The 20,600-nt window shown below is 39.8% G+C and overlaps 2 protein-coding genes across 3 annotated transcripts in view; both read left to right on the top strand.

Moving 5' to 3' along the window:
- The window catches only part of LOC410967 (ABC transporter G family member 22), a 145,800-nt gene that overhangs the window by 776 nt on the left and 124,424 nt on the right, over nt 1–20,600 (top strand). The gene's annotated exons all lie outside the window — the stretch shown is intronic.
- The window catches only part of LOC100578165, a 78,292-nt gene that overhangs the window by 39,806 nt on the left and 17,886 nt on the right, over nt 1–20,600 (top strand). Inside the window, exon 3 of one of the 2 annotated variants that reach the window (XM_006559771.3) lies at nt 6,464–6,517. The exons of the other annotated variant lie outside the window; for it this stretch is intronic. Within the exon in view, the coding sequence (XP_006559834.1) occupies nt 6,464–6,517 (54 nt within the window). The remainder of the gene's footprint in view (nt 1–6,463; nt 6,518–20,600) is intronic. 2 annotated transcript variants of the gene reach the window in all.

Here is a 20,600-nt window from a genome sequence, read left to right as displayed (position 1 = left end):
ACGCTACGACTGTTAGTCATACAAATAGCTTCCATTTAATTTTCTTTTCCTCGCTTATTTTGCGCCCGCGCCATTACGTTCTTTTTTCGTGTATCCTCGTTATGAGGGAAAACGTTAACGCTCGTTGGAATAATTTTTGCGCCCGATTTTCTGTCTCAAAAATTTCCATCGTGTTTATTGCAACCGAATGCAATTATCGTTTAGAAGGTTGTTGCCTTTCTAGTATAATTTTAGAAAAATGGAGGAAATATCTAGGATAAAATTATATTAAAATATGTGGATAACAACTTTATTTATTGAAAATGTTTTAAACAGTGTATGTACTATAAATTTAATCGATTCTTTCGTCACAATCAGAGGACATGCAAACTTTCTACGCTCTCATTTTTGTTTTCTCAGATGTTGTATAAGCGGCAAACAAGAATAAATATTTTAAGTTTGCAGACAAAATTTGCGTGTCGCTCGTAATCACGAAATGCAATAAAAGTTGAAGAATCACTTTTCTAAATCTTGTCGAATTTTAATTTACAAAGTTTTTTTTCATTAAAGAAACATTTTCATTTACTTTTTCATTTCAATTCGTAATTAAAAAAAATCTTAATGTTTGATTAAAAAAGATTATATTAATATCTACACCACATATTTTAATATTCTCTTTTAACACAAATAGGTTAATATCTTTTTGTAGGAGACGAATATTCGTTTGAATATCGATTCGTTAACAAAGTGTACGTAATTATTTCATTTCTAATAACATTTAATATCTCAACGAGTATCCCAAAATTGACAAAATTTAATTATTCGCATCGATCATCGTTCTCCACCACAATACTTCTTCAATGGAAAGAAAGATTGCGGATGGGAGAACGAAATCATCCAAATCGTCGAATCGTTAGAAATCTTGAAGAATATTTTTCCTAGAATCAAATCGAATCTAATCAATCTCCATTCTCGTGCAGGAAAAGTTACGAAAAGGCGGGAAAAAAACCAAATAACCGGAAAATCGAATCTCGTGAAAGCTGGTGGACACAGAAGCTCGAAGCTTGTCGGTCGTGGTGCGCTGGCGCGTGCACACAACACGCCTGCGACATCGATCGAAGAACTACTTTCACCAAGGGTGAATGCCTTTCGACTTTATTCTCGCCTTTTATCCGCGTTCGCGGGCAGGCCTTCGAGAGCAGAGAAAGATATACAGCCGGTGTATAGAGAGTAGGTACATACGTCACGCGGCTCTCTTGATTCCCGTGCTTGCTTTGCTGTTGCTTAGAGAGCAGCGAAACCTGTTGCTCTTTAATGGCTCGAACTCGGTCGTTGAACGTACTCTGATTTTTCTCTCTCTCTCTCTCTTTCCTCGATCGAGATACATCCATATCGGGTTATCTGGCGAAAATCTCGCTATATTATAGCGTTAGTTAAGAGTGGGTGGATAATGGGATATATGGAGTAAAGAAAAATTCGTGGTGAGCGTAAAGTAGTGAAATTATAAATGTAAGGTAGTTTACGAAAGATAGTAAATAGTTGTGTGTAGCAATTATGGTAATGTAATGTATGTGGTGTATCTTTTTAATGGAATTGATCCTCTTATGGAATGGTTGGTTTGATACAAATAATATCTTTGTAGGAAAGTATGGGTACTTATAGGATTATTTTATCGAATAATAATTTATTAGATTATTTATGTTAAAATGAAAGGAGTTTATTTTTTTTTAATGAAATAATATATGTATCTATAGATTGATTTAGACTGTTAGAATAGGAATAGTAGTAGAAAAAGAATAGTTGAAATATCGAGGAATGATGATTAACAGGAAAGAAGTGATGAAGAGTTAGTAAAAAGTTTTTACATGTTCCATCTGTTAGACTCATCCGACTCCGGCTATCATTTATTCAAGCCTTTACAAAACTTTGTTAATACCGGGAGCCTATCAAAGTTGCTTAAAGGAATTCGTTGTTGAAAAAAGGCAACAAGTTCCTTGAAAAAGTAATCGTGAAAGTGATCCTTGAAGCGACTACGAAGCTTTTTACTTAAATCGTAAAACATTGCATGAATTATTCGACAAGAAGTTAAGCCTATAAAAACAAATTGCATCTGAATTTTTCCCTGAACGTTCAATATAAATTTTTCATTATTTCTTCCTAGTAAAATTAAATAATAGATTTAAATTTCCTCCTGAATTTTATCACTTATGGACAATATTTCTGAATATCCAATAATACAGATAATATAAATTTTTATAGCGTATAAATTCGTTTCACGGAGTTGTTTTAGAAATTTAAGAAAAGTAAGAAAATTGTTATTTTTTTATGGTGCAATAATAGAATTGGAAGTTCTTCTCTTAGGTAAATCGGAAATTTCAAAAATTTTCCTTCCCTCGTTATTTTATTAACACTGTGAAAGGGTTAAGAGAAATACTTCTTGAAATAACCTTACACATATCGTATCAAATTACATTTATTGTACCAGTTTACCCCACTCTATATCTAAATCTATACCCTTTCCTCGAATTAAATCTTCTGATTTCTAAAGCAAACATATTTCCTTTCTGTTTATATTTCACACACGGTTCCAAAATTCCTTCGAAACAGATCTTCAGGTTCCAAATAACTCTTTGATCCCTTCTAACGTTTATTCACACCTAACACGTGAACCCAGTTCGTTCACACCAAACATACGAGAGAGATTCGATCTCATAGTATACACAGTTAACCATGATTCACGTGTTAATACGTTTCTACCGATTTCCATTAGAAGTGTACGGTATTCTTTCCCGTTTGATTTAATATTTGGTATATTTATTTTTCTTTCTAGTCACACCTTCTAGCGTTGACCGATTTATATTTTCATATCGCGCTTGTTAGAGAGAGGAATTGATTGAAAAAAAGATATATTGATTATCCAAATATCATTTCTATTCGTCAGGATTTAAGAAGAGAATGTAATTTAATTTATCGGAAAAGATGATTCTAAGTAAAGAAATCGTAGGCACTGTTTCAAGAATGGACCAAACGAAATACTTATTTTCGTATTCTGATATCCTTGGCTCACCTACTTACTTCCAGCCAACCGGTGCGCCATTGTAGCACCGGTTTCTGACCGTCAAGGTACGATTCCCTTATTAAGCTATATCCGTCGAGACCTCTGATTTTCATCGACTCAACGCGACTCAAGCCCGTTTCGTGTCATCCTGCAAAGAATTTCAATATGGATTCCCGTTGAAAGTAAAAAATTTCCTTGAGCTCGAATCATCGTTGATTTTGTTCGTAAGAATCACAAAAATTTTGTGAAATGGATATTGATATAAACGATTGCTAACAGAGAGGAATTTCAGGAAAATAGATTAGAATTTCGAATATTACAAATTTCAAGAATTTTTCTCTTCAATTCGGAATGAATAGTTAGGATGATTATGTTAGTTTAATTGATTTGTTGTCAAATTCACAAATCGTTAATATATTTCCATTTCTCAGAGAAAGATTTAGGAGAGATTTAGGAAGGATTAGCTATCATAGAAACCTGTTATTTAATTTGGAGAGGGGAAAAAAAAAGAAAAAAGAGAAAAAGAAAAGAAAAACGAAATCAGGCGGGGATTCTAGCGTATGTGAGTTAGTAGTTTGCCGAACTAACGGGTCCTCGATATTTCTCGGCTTCGGCCTTCGATGTCATAGTCGGAAGCGATGGCACAGTTGGTCGAAAGAGAATAGCAGTATTCCTTTTTTGCCTGTAGGCATCGTTTTGTCCAATATTTGTCTAGGTCGCTCGAATTTTATTAACACGTATTCACTATTCTCTGTATGGTGCACGTGTTCAAGGACACGTGTATAGGAAAAGTTAAAATATTTTCCGAGTATCGTTAATCAAAGGATTAAGAGTTTCGACACCGTTTCATACGATTCTCCATAGAGATAAAAATATTCCAAATATTTTTTCACTTCATGTTTCAATATTATTAATTATTTAGACTAATTAATCGAATCCTGGGTTCAAATGATACATATGCACGCAGGAATTTTTGTATTTTCGTATCCATGAAGATAATCTCAATTACCATTTTTTTTTTCGAGATTTATAAAAGCAAGACTCGATAATTTTAATAATCTACGTTAATTCTGCATCGAATGCCTGAAAGAAAGAATCGATACAATCGATGAATGACTTTTAGACGAAGTCAATGAAAAAAAAGAAATTACAATTTTTTAAAAATTTTGGAATTTCTAATATGTCCGTTTGAATACGAGATACGATAATTAATCACGCTTTAAAATTACAAAATCATGCAAGGACTTGGATAATATACAGAAGTAAAAAAAAAAAAGTAGCAGCGATAGTGAAGCTTGTTCTATTCAATTAATTATTATTCGATTAAATATTTTCCCATCGAGCCTCGTTAAATCGAAATCCTTGCACCGGACACCGAGAGGGCAAAAGAAGAGAACTCAAGGTTCTCGCTCACCGTGGCCAATCCGCGTGCAGGCGAATCATGGACGATCCCATGACAATGCAGAACGATCTCTCGTCAAAAAGAGGACATTTTTTTTCCTCCCCCCTCTTCTCCCCTCGTCCGATTACGTAAATCCTTAGAAAAGAAAATGGCCCCTGGCACACAACCGCTTTTTTTCGCATCCCAAGCAATTTCGTAAACCGTGCGATCGAAACGAAAGAGCATTTATCAAAACTCACGAATATTTAAAAACTTCGATTAATCGGTTTCCAAATTTTCCAAATCTAGAATTAAAAATAAACGCTTAGAACCAATTCAACGAAAAATTGTATCCTTCCTGATGCAACAAAGTGTATATATATATATATTCCAAGAGCGAGTCTATTCTATTCGAAAAGAAAAAGAAAAAATGGGGACGAAGAAGGGACGCATCAATCCTCCCCCGGCCGATGGATGGATGGTGATGATGATGATGATGATGATGATGATCTACGAGGAGGATTTTCTGGAAGGCAGGGGAGGAGGGAGGGGATGGGGAGGAGAGGGCAGGCACGTGGCGAAAAGAGAGGCGCCTTCCCCGCCCGGATTAGTTGGAGAGAGAGTCCTTGACTTTTGGAATGCGGACCACTGGGGTCTACCAGGTACTACGTCCCAGGTAGCCCATTGCTCTCTTCTCTCTCTCGTGTATATATATCCGTATACGTGGACACATACGAAGAAATGCACAAATGTATGGAGGCTGCACGCGCGCGCACACCTCCGTTATTCTTGGGGGCCGACAAACCGAGATAAAAGGAGACCCCCGTGACTCCTCTCAGGGGGTTGCTGCTCTCCCCTGCTGCACTGCACCTGCTCCGCTCTTTCTCTCCGGCTTAATTATTGCCGTGAAAGAGGTCGAGAGAGGAGGAGGAGGAGGAGGAGGAGGATTCCTGTTCTAAACGCCTTTCAAAACGGTCGATGAAGAGGAGGGGGAGAGGATGTAGAGAGAGAGAGGGATGATTGACGAGGCTTTTCGACGAATTATGGCCGACCTCGGCCGATTGTGGGAACCGTGGCTCGAGGATAGCAGGATGTCGATGATAGCAGGTCGAATGTGGGTCATTGGATTGGAAAAGCCGCTTTCCTTCCTACGATTGAGAGGGGAAAAAGGTGGAAAGGGTGGAAAGGTGGAAGGAAGGGAATTTTGGATTTGGATAATAAATTAGTATTGCGATGCTTTTCTTGCAAAAGTGGTTTTTAATTCGCACTTATTTCATTCCATTTTTGAAGATTATTGTAATAAAATCTTCTTATCATAATTTAACACGATTCCAATGGCTTTATTATAGTATACGAAAAGATAATCGTATTGCTTGAAACGAGGTATTTATATAAATGTTCGCGATGCAAAGATATCCAAAAAGAGAAAAGGAATTTTGAAACGATATGGAGAAAAAAATTGCAAAATCGGCCATAAATCTTCCTTATAATAACCATTAATTAAAACGATCTGAATGACTGCATTAAACAAAAAAAGAAAAAAAAAAAGAAAGAAAGAAAGGAAGGGAAAAAAATTAAAATAATCGTATTACTACATAAGATAAATTATCTGTGGATACCCGAGAAAAACAAGCAATAATACGTGTATCAAGGGTAATCTCACCGTGAAGGTAGCCAAGGTAGAAGGTAGCCGATATTGTAACCGAGGAAAAGAAAAGAAAAGAAAAAAGAAAATTACGAAACAACGAACAAATTGTCATTCTCACCATGAAAGAAAAAGAAAGAAAAAAGAAGAAGAGACACTTGATTCGTGGATCCGTCCGTGAAAAAGTGCAGGAGAAGAGCTGTTTTTTACGTAACAGGTGTAAAAATAGTCCAAGAGAAGACGATGTTTGTCTAGCTGTCTTGCAAAAAGAAAAAAAAAAGAAAAAAAGAAAGAAAAAAAAATTCGAAATACTCCACGTCTCTATATGAATAATTTTTCATTTTCGAATTCCTTGTGCACGAGATGTATTAACGATATAACCTTTTTCTTCTTGTTTCAGGTAAGAATCCGACACACGGAAATTTTGCATTAACGTCTTCATCATCGATAACGAGTAAGTCGAATAAGAAATTCAAATTAATTTTCCTTTTTCTTCTTCTTCTTCTTCTTCTTCTTTCTTTAATATCGATCGAGTAAAAAAAAAAAGGAGAGGATTAATATATCGTTGTTTAAAAGGCTATATTATATATAATATATCCGGCGAAACTTTCGACAAATTGCACGTGATTTTTAACCCGTCTGAGAAATATGGATAATGGTCTGTTTTTATCGCGGCTGTGCTAAACGTTTGCAGAATTCTTTATCGCGAATCTTGGACTTGGTGTCCAAAAAAAAAAAAAAAAAGAAAAAAAAACTCAGAAAATTGATTCGTTGCGTCTGGTGCGTCGTCATTATATTATAGTAATTATTCGAATCTCGTATATTAAATCACCCATATTAATTTATATTAATTCATCTTCTATTTATTCAACTAACTTTGTAAATTAATTTTCTAGATCTCTTGCTTCATATATATATATATATATATATATATATATATATATATATATATATATATTCCAAAGTTAAAATATCTCGAACGAAACTTTTCTTCTGAATATTTGTTTCAAATATTTCCACTCGAATTATCATCGTGATATATCGATAAAATTCCCTCGGGATCGGGAAAAATTCCACAGAAGGCGGAGAGAAAGGGAGGGAAGGCGGGCGCGAGAGGGTTGATTGGCTAACGTCAAGCATCAGTTTGCTAAACGCGGCGAAGCTGCATAGCAACTCGTCGTCGTTGCTTCCAAGAAAAAAGGATGATTATTTACCTGACCAGGTCAGCGGCACGAGGCGCTAGAACCTGATGTCCAGACGCTGCTAAACGATCGAGAACTTTTTTAACTCGCGATTTGAAGAATTGAACCGACATGATATCACTCTCGTAATTTTTCTTCGAGAAGAAAGAAAAGGAGAGGAGGGGGGAAAAAAGGTTGTACGATTTAAAATTGCAACCATCTTCTACGATCTTCTTCCATCCAAGAAGAATTCTCTCATCCGTGAAGCATCCATGGATGAATGAAAACGCGAGAGATCTTTTATAATAATGAATCAGCTTGTTCGCGAATCTAGTATGCAGAACGATTCGATAAATACCGTTCAAGGTCGGGTATTTACGGCAGCCTCGCAAGGTGTGCTCCTCCTCCTCTTCTTCCTCCTCCTCCTCCTCCGTTTCTTTCTCGAAACGCTCCGTCTGCGAGAAATGTGTAAAATCCTCCTCCTCCTCCTCCTCCTCCTCTTCCTCTTCCTCTCTTTTGCTTCTCGCCAACTGCTGTGTCAGAGATTTCATGGTTCGTCAATTTGAAACAGTGTTTTCCAACACACGTTTCGATAGTTCTTTTTCAGCAAGTGATACAAGTTGCAAGTTTCTTTTCATAACGAGAACGGGTTCTTTTTATTATAAAGCGTATTATATTTTAATTTTTTCAGAGAACAATGAACGGCAAGAGCAAAGATTATACACCGTATTATACGTCTCTCTCTTTGCTCTTGATTAATTGATTAACTTTGATTTTCGTTCAGAGTTGCTCGACTCGCTCCGCAACGGGATAATTAACGCGTCGATCCATTCTCTCGAATCGATATCGAGAATTACCGATGGAGCAAACTAAAATTCTGTATTATCGAACGGCCACCTTCACTTCGCCAATGAATAATTCATGGCACAAGATCCACGAGCGCCCAAAACGTTAGATCGGTGCCTCGATCGGTTTTCCATGATCTGGCCAACGGAATCAACGATGGTAAATGATTGGAAAAAGCTCGAGACGGCGCGTAATTTTCGAGATTTCAAAGCGACGAGGTTTTTTCTTTTTTCTTTTTTCTTTCATTGGAATCGAACGCGTTTTTCTTTTTTTTGTTTAAACCATTAATCCTCGAGGCGATCCATTGGAAACAACTCGAGCTCTCGAGTTGCAAAGAGTGAAACGGGGAAAGAAAGAAAGAAAAGGAAAAGAGGAAAGGAAGGAGAGGAAAGAAAAAAAGGGAAAATCGACTTTCTTTTAGTCGGTCGTTGTTCCGGAAATACGCGAGTGTAAATCAAAATTTATTTCCCGACTTGAAACGCGGCGCGGGAACGAAACTGGCATGAGTGGAAACTTTGCCAGAGGAATTTTTTTATTCTTCTGCTTTTGTTGTTTTTTTACTCTCTCTCTCTCTTTCTCTCTCTTTTTTCTTTTACACCAGTGTCTCTCAACCTGCGTGCTCGCTAAAAGAATCGCCGTGATTATTTTTGAACATAAGAGATAAAATATTACATTTAATTTATCAAATACGTATATTCACGCAAGTAATTATAAGAGAAAAATTTATCTGACTGTTATTAAAGATTGTTTTAGCGAACTCGTAGAATCTTTCGTGAAACGTTCATCAAATTAAATGCAAAATTTTAATTCAAATAACTTTTAATCTACAGATTTTTTGATACAAAAAAATTTTCTAACTTGTGCACTTATTATTTCCATTCCAAGATATATGCAAAACCAATTATAATTTATCTATGGGAAAACAGAACAAGTTGTTCAAATTTCGTAACAAATAATCACTCGAATCTCTCCTTTCGAATCTAACCTTTCTCTTCAACTTCTTCTTCTTCTTCTTCTTCTTCTTCTTCTTCCTCTTCTGGGAACTTCTTATTGGCAATTCCAAAAGCTCTCTCTCGGCCGATACCGTATGCGCCGCTACACGTTCAAACGCGTACAGGTTAGGTTATCATCGCGCCTTTCGCCTTCGACAAATTGTTGTCGGGGATCGGGAATTTTGACGACCAATTTTTCTTTCTCTCCTGCCCACGCCAGTTTTTCCCTTCCCAGTCCCAGTTACGCCACGAATCGTCGCGTGGTCGTCGTCGTCATCGTCCGTGTTTCCTCCTCCGCGGATAGAAAAAGAGAGAGAGAGAGAGAGAGTGAGGAGGGGCCAGGGTACAAGGTGGGCCATCTCCGCGCATAGACGACCTTGCATTTGCTTTTGCATATATACGAGGATGGGTTTCGGGCGCATGATCGGGCACAACCTTGGCCGGGGCATAAACGAACGAAACTACGTTCGGGGAGGGAGAGGCTGAGGCCCACGTCACGCCACTTTCGGTTTTATCGGCGGATCCCTCTCCTCTGGAAATATAGTTATTCGCGGTTAGATGGAATCCCGCCGGTTGAGACCGATTTGTTTCGGGAAGTTGGCGGCAATTTATGGCTCCTTAAATCGGACAAAAGATTCGCGAGGGGTTGCTCGCTTGTTTAAGGAGAAGACTCGATCCCCGTTGCCTCGATCGAGGAGGAGGAGGAGGTCGATGGCACTTTTAATCCTCGCTTCTTTCGAAAAGAATTCGTTCGAATAATTTTCCATGTATTTTTCGAAGATCCAAGCTTTTAATTTGAGGAAACGATCGGAGGAAATGGGTGTAGTTGAGAGAGGGTCAGTCTCGCCTCCAAAAATCTGGCCGAGGTGTTGCACCAGGCGTCGCAACCAGGTACAGGTTCTCCAATCTCGAAGCCAAGGCTAATGGGCGAAGTTATCGGTAACCGGAACCAATTGCTGCCAGTTGCGTATTTTCGACAGCCACTCTTGACTCAATGCCTTCTATTTATACGTTTCGACTCCCTTTGCCCCCTGTCGACGACGACAATCTCGACAGTCGGCTCTTTGGTAACCTTTGTTTAAAGGAAAAGAGAAAGAAAGAGAGAAAAAAAAAGAGGAAAGAAAAGGAAAAGAGGAAAAAGAAAAATATTATGAGAAGGAAAGAGAGAGGAAAACAGGGAAGACGTTTAAATTCTCTTGGAATTCAGCGATGTTGGTTCGATTGTTGGGAAAGACCGGCTTTGTGGAAAAAGAATCTCTTCTGAAACGTGGAATAAATTCAACTAAGAAGGATCGTTCGAACGCGAGGGATTCGAGGTTAAAAAAATTGGAAATGAAAAATCGAAGATAAGAATTGGTTTGGAATAAGATCGGATAATTTTCAAAAAAATAAACGAAGCAAAGGAAACGATCGATGTGTTGTCATTTGTAATTCTGATTATTCTTCGAAAACTTTTGAACCGTGTCGTGTTTTCATATTCAGGTGGACAGGTTTATTTTCGACCGAGGTGCAAAGTTCGCGTCGAGCGAAATTTTTTTCAACCGTCGAGAAAGCCACGGTTGACCTATCCCAAAGTGGCTGTTTATCGCCTAGGTTGCTGAATAGTTGAGCAAACCGGGCGAATCATTCAACGTCCTTTCTTTCTTTCTTTTTTTTTCCCTTTCTTTTTCTCTAAAATTCGAGAAGAAGAATTTATTCCCTCTTCCTTACGATTCCTCCTTCTCTTATAGCCGAATTTCAGGAAGAGAAGAGAGTCAAGATTACACGATTAATCATTTTTCTTTTTAATAATTATTTAATAATCTTTCAGGCGTGACGAGATGTAAAAAAATACACATGAAATTTTGATTAAAGAGAGCCACTTGTTTTTCCTACATTTACATTTATATGAAATATTTAAATCTTCTCCTGCCTGAAATATCGTGTATTGCACTCGTTCCAATTTCTCTATAATAATTTTCCAAAAATATTCAAACTATAAAATATGTATAAAACGTATCATTATCACAATTAATCTCGAATGATAATGAAAAGAAGGGAAAGAGTATAAATGTAACACGGCAGATAGAACATTCACTTGTTCACAAGGCTCGCGATGACTAAGGGAAGAAAGGGAGGGAAGGGGTGGGTGACGTGGTCCGGCGAATAAGCCGCGGTTAGCCCACATCCACGGATGGATCCTCGGCCCGAGTCCCAATTTGGTGAATCAGTGTCCGGAATTTCGGGCCGGGCAGACGGGCCGACCTCAACGAGACCGAAAGTGAGAATTTTAGCGCCTACCAAGGCTGCCGAATCTTCTCCGCCGATAAACACCAACGATCCTCCTCCTTAACCTCCTCCTCCTCCTCCTCCTCATTCTCTCGTCATTGACATTCAAACACGCAACGCTCGCAAGCGGCTTCTTCCCTCCCAGATGGAGAGGAGAAAGAGGTAGAGGAAGAAAGGGGAGGGGAGAGAGAGAGAGAGAGAGAGAAAGGAAGGATGAGAAGTGAAAAGAGGAGGAGTAAGGAACAAAGGGAAAGGAGAAAAGAGGAGAGGAGGAAAGCAAAGGTCGTCTCTCTGGCCGAGGAACGAGCAGGGGTGGGGGACGAGAGAGCGCGGCGGTGTGTGGCTCGCGCCGATTTCCGACCTTGAGGGGAAAAAGTGGCGGAACCTTCGTATAGATTCCTTCGCTCCTGCTGATTTTTCTCTTCTTCTATGATGTGTATCGCGATTATTTTGCATTACGAAACGAGCATCGATAGATATCCGTCTCGAAATTTCCTCGAAGATCGGATGTACTTGAAAGATTGATATAACTCGAGTATTGGAGATGGAAAATTTTTATCTTACATCAAGAAACTGAGGGAGAGAGACGACACCCGCGCAAGGATAAGGATTGTTCCGTTGTTTTTTCGTCATCGCCTCCTCCTCCTCCTCTTTCTCCTCCTTGTTCTCGGTCGAGAGAATAAGCATCGTAAAGATCGGAATTGCTTCTCGGAACGTTCCGCGGCCCCGCCAGATGAATCTCTTAAAATATACCCGAAATTCCACGTCCGTCCAATATTTGCACGGACCGACTGGCCACGGACAGGATATATATCCGGAGACGCGGGATGCATCGCGCTTAAACCTTGCGACCCGTCTGCTCTCTCTCCTCCGTGGGCCATGTGGACTTCGTTTCTATTGTTGGAAAGTTTTCTCTGTCCCTCTCTCTCTCCTCTCTCTTCTCGTTTTCGTCCTCTGTACACACTGTTTGTTGGAAAGAAAAGAAAAGGAAAGGAACGGGAGGGTTGGGAAAGAAAAAAAAAAATGAGACGAGGAGGACCTCGAGGGAATACGGAGAGAGAGAGAGAGAGGGAGAGCTGTTTTTCTCTGAGGGGAGGAAGCGGCTTGATTTTTAGGATACTTTTCGTAGGGGTGGTTTCCTTTTAACGGAGGCGTGTACCCTCAAGGACGAAAGGGTGAAGGGTTTTACGAGGCAAGCTTGTTGTGGATTTATTTTGAACGGGGAGGGACTTGAAAACGACGAGATTGTTTTTTTAAAAAAATAGCGAAGCGATAAAGAAGATGGTTCTCTTTTCGATGGATTTTATATTAAGATGGAACGATTTTTGAAAAAAAAAAAAAATTTTCAGTAGACAGTTGTTGAGCATCACGTCGAGAGTAATTGATCGCTCTCTCCTTTTTTGGAAAACTGTTTCTTAAGGGAAGATTTAGGGGAAGTGGATCTTGTTTGTCGAGGAGGTTGAAAAGGTTCTTCTCTGGGCGAAGAAGTTGGGTTAATTTACCGCTATTCTTCGAGCTCGAGGGCAGAGGGGTCATGCGAAGTATATTTTACGATGAAAGTTACGGGAAAATTCTGTCTGGACTTTTTTTCCCCTCCCCTTTCGACAATTCTTTTGCGCGAGTTGTTCGAGAATATATATATATATATATATACACACAAGAAGAACCTTCTTTTTTAATCGACAATTTCAAAAAGCTAGGAATAATTAACACTCCTCGTGCGAGAAAATTGTTCTCTCCCTCTAAAAAAGTAAGAGGGCTCTCAAGTTTTCTCGTTGGAAAATATTATACGGTGGAAAGTTTGGAAAAAGTCGATAATTAGATCTCGTAAAAATTGCGTTTAGAAATTGCTTTTAAAATTATCTCCCCTCTCCTCTCAATTTATAATAATCATCATAGAAATATCAAAAATCTCATCCTCAGCTTCTTAACAGTTGATCTTCTCTCCCATTCTTCATTCATAGTTTTGCAATATTATAATTCTTTCATCCCCTCATTTCTTCCCCTTTCTCCCAAAAAATCTTTTAAGAAAGTTACACTTCTCTTCTATTTTTTTTCCATTTGAGGCGCCATTCGCGGGAAAATCGAATCTCGAATCGATATTCTCGATCGAGGAGTCGGCGAGCGAAATTATTTCGTAACGCGAGATTTGCTTATGCAAATGGCGGCCCATCGAAAGGAACAATAAAACGTTGCGGTGCAATTGTGCGCGTACGGATAATTAGCGGGTAGACGGTAACCAGTTTAACAAACGTGTCAAAGGAGCGGTCAACTTGATATCAGGACAAAGACGAATGAACTGTTATTGATGGCACTTAACGTGCCGGTCGGCCAATCCATTCCTCCGCAACAGTAAAATTATCTATGCGTCACTGATACTTCGCGGAATCCCTATTTTCTACTCTCATTTTCATTGATCCTCTCTTTTTTCAGAATTTCGTTTTCTTTCATTTTCTTCCGGAAGAAGATTTCCTTTTCGAAGCATATTCTCGATCAATCGATGTTTCTTCTTCTAAAAATGCCAATTTTTTTCTATCATTCGTTTATAGATATTGTAATTAGCTCTTCTTACTTTCAAGGCGATGTTTCAGTTTTTCAATATTTCTCCACTCGTTGTGTCTCTTGCTATCGAATGCTATCGTGTCTTTCTCTTCAGACATGGATAAAATCTCGAACGAATCTCTATTTCATGAAAATAAACGAAAGGTGAGAGGAAGAGGATCAGAATTCGAGATATGTCTTAACGTTATTCTTCCAAAGTTGAAAACCTTCGAGGATTGGAAAAGAAGAAAAATAAAAATAAAAAACGATAATAATTTTTTTTTCTTATTCTCTTTGTTCTCAAAGATACTTGGTGCACGGTGAAAAATCTTTTATACAGGGTGGAGTGGCCGGCATTGTTATTTTAAAGTGTCTGCGTTGTTCGGTCTTCAGAAATAGAATAGAATATCGAAGATATTGGCGTGGCTGGACCGTGCGAGCAGCGTGGTGGAAACGAGGCGAGTTGTGGGAAGGAAAAGAGGGTCGATTTTTTGGGGGCTTCGCCGTAAAGAAATAAAAAAAATCGCCCGGCGAAACAACCGTCCTGTACTAAATAATCACGTTGTAACGTGAAATATCGCGACCCTGAGGATCTGCCCCCAAAAAAACCGAGCTTTTCATCACGGTCGAGAACCGTTTCTCTTCGTATAGAAATAAATATTCGAAGACGATCGCGTGGAGATACAGAATAATATAAATAGAAAATTAAATAATAGATAATTTCTGCCAACGATATTAAGTAGAAATGGATAGATTATTTAAGAAATAATCTTAATAATTTCAAAGGGATGAATGTAATGGAAACTAATTATCGAAAGACACGAGTAATTAAATAATGATTGTCGAATATTCGAAATATTTTGATATTCTTGAGAATCTTTGAGGATCGGTATAGTACAGAGATTAGCGTTTTTTGAATTATTTATCAATCTTAATTAATACGATAATAAAAAAATAGACGATTCGAGAGAAATTGATCATCGTAGACCACGATGACACAAAGGCCATCCCTCACGACCGGCCCAGCTTTATTTCACGTTGCTCCATTTGTCGACGGCTAATCTGTTCGCGTACGCGGTGCATCGCTTGATTTATCGTCCAATTTCTTGCCTAATTTCGTGCTGGCCCAGCAGAATTCGTTCCCATTCGGCCTCGAGAAATCTTCTGGTTCGCACCTTCGAAGTTTCTTGGACTCTGTCGAATTGAGAGAGAGAAAATTGTTACCTCTAAAAAAATATCGAACAATGTCTTCAATTTTTGAAGAATTATTCCATGATTTACAACAAGATCCTGCAATTTTCAATCACAGTTCGAAATTTTCATCGGAAATGCCAAGATTTTCGCAAAATTGAAATTCACCGAGTCCCCGAAATGAATCGGGAATTAAAAATAGCCCGGGACTTTATTATTCGACTTTTGTTGCCGGTTCTCGAATCACGTCTCGCACGAGTTCGATAAAGTTGATGATGGTATTTGAGAATTTATTTTCGCGCCGCTCTACACTGGCCTCCTTCCGAATGGATTTAAATTAATTCATTTAATCCTCAACCGCGATTAATTATCCGTGAAATTAAAAAATATATATTTTTAATCCTCTCTCCCTAGAATTTTCCAAATTCTTCCTCGCTGTAATAGATCCAAAGAACGTTCTCAAACCACCGATCGTACCAGGGAAGCTAAAAATCGCCTCCAAGTCGAATGGAACGGGGAAAAGAAAAGAGAGGGAGGGAGGGACAGCAGTTGGCTGTAATCGTTAAAGTAGCCGTTGGCCGAGCGTGTCGCGGATGCGGGTCGTGAACGAAGCGGAAACGTTGCGAATAAGCCTCCTTCGACCACCACGAGGGAGGGCGAGAATGATAAAAGGAAGGATGGAATCGTGCCCTTGGCGACCCACTTCCGCCCAGAGCGCTGGAGAGAATCGGTCACGTTCGCGAGATCTCCCAACGAAGTGGACACGAAATGGAAGCCAACCTTACTTATCCCTTCCCTTATTCTCTTTCCAAATATTTCCTGCAAATTCCTGGAACACGGAAGGAAAATTTGTCGCGAATCGAATCATGGATTTATCTGAGTTAGAATCGTTGGCCCTCGATAAAAAGATGGAAAGGATGGAACGAAGAAGAAGTAAGAAGAAATGGAGAAGGGCTCGTAATTGAAATGTTTCGGGAGTGAGATTGTGATAAGGATGGGATGAAATGGGTTTCTCATGGGATAAATATTTGCTCGAATAGTGGATTTCTAGTTTAATCTCGGATCCCTGTTTCTTCTCTAACGAGAAATACAGCGTTCATATCATATGAGAAAGAAAAAAAGAAGAAAGAAAGTCGAGAATAAAATTCGTCCAAACAAAATCTTACGATTCGTTTAGAAATCGAACACGATCACGGTAAAGTAACTAGATTCTCTAGTGAAGTTTAGACGTCTAGAATTGGAATTGGCTACCGAAATGGAACGTCCTGGTGGTGTCCTTCCTTCCCGCGTAGAAACGTCTCGATCTCGTCTCCAGACACTCGTTCTCCCTGGGAGGGCGAAATTAACTGCATGCAAGTGCTCTAAACGAGCTATTACCATTGCCAGACCGTTTACATGGGAGGTGGTGATTACGCGAACCTCCAGTCAAACGACAATGACTCTCTCTCTCTCTCTCTCTCGCTCCTCCCTCTCCTCTCGAAGCTCTTTCTGCTCCCTCGAGCGCGCGAGTGCGTGTGTACACGATGGGGGGAGGAGGAGGGGTAGGTGTGTGTGGGTTGGAAACATAAAATTCGTGGTAATCGTGTAATGACTCGTTCCGCCGACTCGTTTTCTGTGATAATTCCCCCGGTAATGGATCTTAGAATAATTTTATAGTAATAGGGGGGTTGGTTGCTCCGTTCACGATTGAATTTTATCGCGAATTTTTGCAATCCTTTTTTTTTTAATAATTATTCTCGAGTTCGGAAGCTTCTCTTTCGTTTCTCTCGTTCAATTCTCGTTAATTGAGAATTGAATTGATTTTGGATTTTCAAATAATTCTATCCGCTCTGTTGAATTATCTAACGGAAGAGTGAATTTTTCGATGTAGATGTGGAAAATAACAAGAGTTGTCTTGTTATTTAAAAAGATAACGGTATGTTTGATCAAGTAGAATCGTCTAGACGATGATAAGACGATTCTATGTTCTACGAAGAGTTGAAAATATAAATAATGACGACACACGACCCAGAAATAAATAGTTCAATGTTCACTCTTCTATTAGCCGAATGGTACTACCTAAGATAAGAGATAATGATTTTGAAATACGTCAAATATATCATCCGATGGAAAATTATTAAATTGCTGCACAATATAATCCAAGTTTATAAGCAACATTTTACTAAAAATATAATTGAATGATACGATTAATAATTCCAAAAAATAATTTCAAAATCATCCTATCAACGATTCATTCTTTTTCTCGAATTTTCTCGAAGAAGAAATCGAATATCTCGATTTCAATCCACTTTTTCCTTCATCTTCTTCGATTCTCTCATTTAAATAATTATCGTAAATAATTCGTCGTACGATATTTCGATAATTATAGCCAGCTAATTCTTAAGTGTGATTCGTAAAAATGTAATCAGAAATATCGGTGTATATCGGTTTCATACGATACGATACGAACGGTAAAGCTTTCTCGACGAATCGAAAAAAGGTTAGACGTTTGCTGCACTGGTTAAACTTATTTACGAGCATTTTCGAGTTTTAACGTGGACACGATATTTCTACTGTTTGCAAACAGTTCTCGGTGTTTCCTCCTCGGTGTACGGAATAGGCGCGTTTAAAAGCGCGTATTCACCGGCGAACAGTTCACGAATATTATTTACCGGCCAATTCGTTGCGCACTGTTCGCTATTCGCAGAAATGTCCACAATGCTGGCGAATATAGTTTACGAGCTGTTGCGAATTGCTCGCAAATAGCAATGTAAACCCAGCCTAAGGATGCAGGAATACACGAGGGTAATAATCGAATTGCTTTCAAGAATTACTTTTCTTTTCTTTTTTTCTTTTTTTTTTCCTTTTTCCTTTTTTCTTTTTTTCCGCGTGGAAAGTGGACACTGCGAATTTGCGCCGATGAAAATTACTCGTGAGAAGGAAAATCATCACTCTCCCCATTTAAATTAAAATCTTCACTTCGAAAACGGATTGTGAATTTTTCCAATTTGTTTATATCGAAACGATTCTTTTGTACAACGCTTTTTACACGATAGATATCGAATAATCGATAGAGAAAGAGACGTTCTCGTTTGTTCCTTGCAATAATCGGGCTCGGTGGCGTGGAAAAGTGTTTGGAGCGCGTGGAACGATCGAGTCAATTATGCTCGACCAGTTGTTGGACGTCGTATGCACGCCGCTGTTCATCCGTCTCCCGGGGGTCCGGATGTTCCGTCCCTCCATCCTTGTCGCCATCGAGGACGGCCTCCTCTCCTTCATCCTCGTCGCACGCCTCGGCTCGGCTCGGTTCGTCCACCTATCGCGAGGAGAGCCAGTGACGAAGAATTAATTGCGGCTGAGTCCTTGGCGCTCCTCCTCACGGACGCGACGTGGGGCGATCCTCTTTGTTCGCCTGGACGTGCTTCCCGTATCAGCATGCGTGACGCGTACAAGTGTGGGTTCATCGGGTGCAGGAATGCAACGATCGCTGCCTCCGCGTGCGGCGATCGAGCCAACGGAGTTTGCGGAATATCGATGGATCTTGGTCTGGCTCTCGTCGGCAGGGGAAAGTGTCGCGCTTCTGCTCGACGATTCGCGTCGAATTTTGGATAGGGGAGAATTTTTGAAGGATTTCGGGGAGGAAGAGACAAGATGGAAGAATTTTTATACGGATTTCGAAGGAGGGGAGAAATAAAAAGGATTTTGTGGAGGCTGGAATCTTTCTTTATATATAAATATGTAATATTGGAAAGATCATTCTTACTTAAGGAGAATATCGAAAAGCTAGGTTCGTTCGTTAGCTACGAAATTGACGAGAGATCGACAACTGAGAAACTTAATAAAGAACTTAATTTCAATTCCGCATCTTTAGGAATTCGAGGATAAATAATAACTGGAAGGAGGAGAATGGATTGCTATATCCCTAGAAAATTAATAAAGGAGGCAAAAATTCCTAGGCGAAGATGATTTTCTTCGATGACACGAAAAAATTCTCCCTCCTTCCTTCTTCTCTTTCTTCTTCTCGATAAATAGTCCCCGCAGGGATATTAGTTTGCGCTCGCCTCGACGCGTATCTCGTTGTTCAACGGTGGAACTTCAACAAGTTCGCATCTGGGATCTTGGCGAGGAGCGATCGTAAACGACGCAGGGGTTCGAGTGGATCAAGAAACAAGAATGCCTGATGGTGATGTAAGCGCAGTTAGATAGCGTAGAATCGAAAGAGTCTCGGAGTCTCTGAAATATCCCGTGGCGGATCTACCAGGTAATTCCATATTTTCGAAAATTACGTTTTCTACGTTTCCTTTTTTTTCTTCTTCTTCTTCCCCCTTCCTCTTCCCCTTCCTGATATCTTCTTTCCCCCGGTATCTTTCCACTGACCGTTCGTTTTCAGAAGAGTCTCTGTTTTCGAGAGATACTACTCGAAAATAATTTCCATCCTCCCACGTATATCACGAGATAATATCTTTCTCTTACTCTAGTTTTAATTTTCAATCCTCGATAAAATCGTCGAGTTAAACGAATTAAATTTTTAAATTTATCATCGATCGTGATAAAAATTTTCCAATTTTTATCCCCTTAAAAAACATCAACGTTTTCTTCTCCAAGCTTCGATTGTATTATTATTCGATATCGAGATCAATCCTCCACGTTATTATCAATTTGCAACCTGGCAAAAATGGTTCTTTTGATCGCCTCTCCCCTCCTCCCTTCAGTTTGCCCCTCGATATTCCGTTGGCGACTTTCTCCCGGACGATTTATATCCCGAGGTGAAGATCGGATTTGCCTCGGTCGCCCCGTGCCAAAAAATCCTCTCTCTCTCTCTCTCTCTCTCTCTTTCTCTCTCTCTGGACAAGGCTGACAGCGCGGAGAGAGAGCGTGAGGATCCAGGGCCCAGGAGGGCATCATCAAAAGCTTATAGCAGGCCGCTTGGGGAGGGGAGGGGAGGGAGGGGCGCCTCTGTGGATCGTTGGAGGCGGTGGTGGAAAGAGGGGAGGGGATCGGGACGATCCATTGCAAGGCCCTCCCCATTATGCCCGAACAATGTAACAAATAACCTCATCAGACTATCTCAGACGCCATTGTGAGGCGTCGTTCAGCGTTCGTCGGAGAATGCATCGCCGCGCCGGTCCCTCTCCCCATTTCTTTTCCACCTTTTTTCCCCTCATTTTTCTTCCCGCTTCTCTCTCTCTCTCTCTCTCTCTTCCTTTTTTCTCTTTTCTTTTTTCACTTTACCATATCGCGTTAGCGAGAGAAAGAGTCGAGCGAAGGCGGAGGCCTGTGAAAGGGGAAAGAGAGAGAGAGAAAAAAGAAAGCAGCAGGCGCTGCTTTGGACTAAATGTCCCTAGAAAGCGTATCGCGATAATAGGGCCTGGGCCTTGGCTGGTAATTCTCCTCTCCTGAGGCAGATTTGTCAAGTGTCCTTCCTCGGAAGGAAGAGGATCTTTTTGACGATGTCAGGAGAGGATTTTCCTTTCCTCCTCCGAGATTAATCCGAAGGGATCATTTGGGTGGCCGGGAAAGATTGGAAATTGGCCGCCCG

The sequence above is a fragment of the Apis mellifera genome, linkage group LG3 (assembly GCF_003254395.2).
Source record: "Apis mellifera strain DH4 linkage group LG3, Amel_HAv3.1, whole genome shotgun sequence".
Taxonomy (NCBI): domain Eukaryota; kingdom Metazoa; phylum Arthropoda; class Insecta; order Hymenoptera; family Apidae; genus Apis; species Apis mellifera.
The sequence above is the reverse complement of the archived record's forward strand: the minus strand, read 5'-3'. Positions and strand labels throughout refer to the sequence as shown.